The 3219-nt window shown below is 16.8% G+C and overlaps 2 protein-coding genes across 4 annotated transcripts; both read left to right on the forward strand.

Moving 5' to 3' along the window:
• The first annotated feature begins 173 nt into the window (after positions 1–173).
• LOC102679245 lies at positions 174–1301 on the forward strand. 3 transcript variants are annotated; one of them, XM_031509950.1, is made up of 3 exons: positions 174–567; positions 635–768; positions 881–1301. In XM_031509950.1, the coding sequence occupies exons 2-3, from the start codon at positions 640–642 to the stop codon at positions 1283–1285; spliced, it is 534 nt and encodes a 177-aa protein (XP_031365810.1). In that variant the 5' UTR covers positions 174–567; positions 635–639; the 3' UTR covers positions 1286–1301. The 3 variants fall into 3 exon arrangements, with proteins under 3 accessions (XP_031365810.1, XP_031365811.1, XP_031365812.1); XM_031509951.1 differs by having other exon boundaries at positions 220–287; XM_031509952.1 differs by having other exon boundaries at positions 325–519.
• Positions 1302–1518: 217 nt separating this feature from the next.
• On the forward strand, positions 1519–3219 carry LOC102679828 (FAST kinase domain-containing protein 4). Its single transcript, XM_006614620.2, has 7 exons — positions 1519–1545; positions 1711–1917; positions 2160–2310; positions 2415–2495; positions 2563–2721; positions 2789–2864; positions 2952–3219. The coding sequence occupies exons 1-7, from the start codon at positions 1519–1521 to the stop codon at positions 3157–3159; spliced, it is 909 nt and encodes a 302-aa protein (XP_006614683.2). The 3' UTR covers positions 3160–3219.

Raw genomic sequence — 3219 nt, forward strand, 5'->3', positions numbered from 1 at the left:
AAAGACAAAAAACAAAAACCTAATTAATTAATATTATAACATAAAACATATTATATATATAATAAAAAATTTTATTTTTTAATTATATATTGTATTATTTTTTTAAATAAAATATACGGAATTGATAATGAGAACTAATTTTTCAAATTAGTTTATTAGTTTATTAATTTAAAAAATACATTCATTACGTTTATTACATTATTATATTATCATTTATTTATCTAGTACTAGTAAAAAAAAGTAGTAAATATAAATTTATAAAATAGATTTTTTAATTATATTTTAAGGTGAGAAAAATTTAACACAGCAATAATATATATTAAATTATAAAATGAATTATATTTTTGTATCCTTGAATATAAAATGAAAGTTGACGTTATAGCGAAGTTTTGTTACCCATGATTAAGGTTATAGTGAACTAAAACTTAACCTCATAATGAAAAATTTTGTGTGATTTTTATAATTTATAAAAAATAATTTTTGTAATTTTTTAAAATTACTCTTTAATAAATAATGTAAGTCAGAACTTATTTGATGTTCTTAAGAAAAATCTTTCATAAAATCAATGTATGTATGTGATGAATCTATATGTCATTGTTTTTATTCTTCATAATTATATAAATTAATATTACAGTAAAAATGTTGCAATTTAATGGAACAGTTTATACTATTGCAACTAGACTTACTTCTCGATTTTTGTGGCGATTAAATGCAACATTGACTACAAATACAACTACAGTAGCTTCTGAATCTAAAGTTAACATTAAGGTAAAATTTCATATTTTCAAATATGACTATAAATTTATTTTATGTAATAGATTTTTTAAAAATATTTCAATAATGAAATATTTTATTGTTAATAAAAGTTAATTTATTAAAGCTTAATAATGATCAAATAAAAGAGATAAGATCAAAGAGACAAGTTACAATGAATAATATACAATATATGGAATTTAATGAATTAAAAATAAAATTATGCAAAAATTTAAATATAAAACCTGAAATTGTTACTAAAATTGAACAAACACAAAATATAAATGAACTATTTGAAATTATGAAAACATCTTTAATGTCTCAAGATGATATTTTGAATGTTCTTAAAACTATTACAATATGGGCAACTAAAAATAATAAAAATAATTTAAATTCTATATATAAACAAAATTTAATAGAAACACAAGAAGAAATTAATGAAATAAAAGATTTGAATATTAACTCTGAAAACAATGATATGTCAGCTTATAATGACTTATCAACATCTCAAATGATTATGGTAAAAAGCTGAAATAATATATTTTAATTTTTACATATTTATTACGTATTTTAACATATATTATTATATATTTTAATATTACACATATTAATTTAAATATATGTATTTATGATTTGATATAGGAAATAAACAAATTAGCATGTAATTGCGATAGAAATATAAAGCTTTTAAATTTTTTCTTTCAAAATATTATTGAATATCATAATGTATTAAGTCCAGGAGCATGTTCAAATTTAATGTTTAATATGAGTAAATTATCTTATTCAGATGAGGTAAGATCATAAGAGAGAATTATATATATTTAATTTATTATTATTATATTAATTAATTAATATTAATATTAATATTCTATATGAAAAATTAATGATTAAAAAAAATATATAAATTAAAATTTATTATAGAGATTACTTAAAAAAATTTGTAAGGATTTTATACAGGATAAAAAAATTGCAAAACTAAAAACTATAGTTTCTATATTAAAATCTATGGCACAAATCAGATATAAAAACAATACATTTTTAAATTGTATATGTGAAGATATTATTAATTCTAAAATTAATTATACTATCAAGGAAATTACAAGCATTTTACACTCATTTGCAATATTAGGTTATTATTCTGATTATATAAATAAATTAATAAAGGTATGTAATATAAGAAATTCTAAGATTATAATTATAATTATATACATTATAATTATAATTACTTAATTTTTTGCATTGCATTTTCAAATTATCATTTAAATATTTAACTTTATATACTTTTTACTTTTTTTTAAATATATATTTTATAAATACTGAAATTAAAATTAAAAATTATGTATTGAAATATAATATTATTATTATATTTGTATAATATGTATTATATAAATATTATATTTATATAGATATATATACCAGATTCAATTGTAAATCAAAAATTTAATTATTCTATAAAATTAAATCTTATGTGGTCTTTTGCTGTATTCAAAATATTGCAAAACACACATGCTAAATATGTATTAAATGAAGAATTTGTTTCAAAACTAATGTTAATTGGTTAGTATTACTTATAGTTTTAATATTTATAACTAGAATGATTATTATACATTATAATTGTATATATTATGATTATATTTGATTGTTGTTAATATTTATTATAGATGAGAAAAATAAATTATCTCATCAGTTAAAGTTATTAAATATTAATGGATATGCACAATATGCACTCAAAGATTATTCTGGTAAGTAAAAATATAAATTATTTGAAGATACAACATAATAAAAAAATATTAAATAAATATGTTTTAGGACCCTTTCTTAATAAAAAAATTGTACCAGATATTGTAAATATACGTTCAAAACAAAAGAAAGCATATGTTGATGTACTTGAAGCAACATTAAAAAATATGTTACCATCTGCATCTTATTATAAGATGAATATAAATACCAAAATGGGATTTATTTTAGGTATTTATAAAAATATTTATATTTATTAAAAAATAATATATTATATTTAATTAATATGATATTACAGATGCTGAATTATGTGTAGATTTAAACTTTAATTTTATTCCTGTGGATAATGTTAATCAAGATGAAAATTTCATTAAGTATGAAAAGAATAATTTAAAATTAGATGATTATAAATTTTAATATAAGAACATTATAATAACTAATATAAATTATTTAATTTTCAGGATAGCTTTAATATTACTTGATTATTATGATATGTGTTTAGAAGATTTAAATTATAATGGTTTAATTAAATTATATTCTCATTTGTTAAAATGTAAAAAATATAAAGTATTGTGTATATCTTACCAATATTTTGGTATGGAAGATAAACTTGAAAGACGTGTATCTTATTTAAAACGTCAGTTATGGAAAAATTTTAAAAAGATATAGTAATCATCAACTCATATTATGTATTATTTAATAAATAAAAAAATTTTAAAATATAATTAT

This window comes from Apis dorsata, unplaced genomic scaffold (genome assembly GCF_000469605.1).
Source record: "Apis dorsata unplaced genomic scaffold, Apis dorsata 1.3 scaffold_194, whole genome shotgun sequence".
Taxonomy (NCBI): Eukaryota; Metazoa; Arthropoda; class Insecta; order Hymenoptera; family Apidae; genus Apis; species Apis dorsata.

What these genes read in the sequence shown, in the direction of transcription:
- LOC102679245 (XM_031509950.1), top strand. Translation starts at nt 640, where the DNA reads ATGTTGCAATTTAATGGAACAGTTTATACTATTGCAACTAGACTTACT. An exon ending in AATCTAAAGTTAACATTAAG is followed by an intron (nt 769 to 880) that starts GTAAAATTTCAT and finishes AATTTATTAAAG; the next exon opens with CTTAATAATGATCAAATAAA.
- LOC102679828 (XM_006614620.2), top strand. Translation starts at nt 1,519, where the DNA reads ATGAGTAAATTATCTTATTCAGATGAG. An exon ending in CAAAATGGGATTTATTTTAG is followed by an intron (nt 2,722 to 2,788) that starts GTATTTATAAAA and finishes ATGATATTACAG; the next exon opens with ATGCTGAATTATGTGTAGAT. An exon ending in CAAGATGAAAATTTCATTAA is followed by an intron (nt 2,865 to 2,951) that starts GTATGAAAAGAA and finishes TTTAATTTTCAG; the next exon opens with GATAGCTTTAATATTACTTG.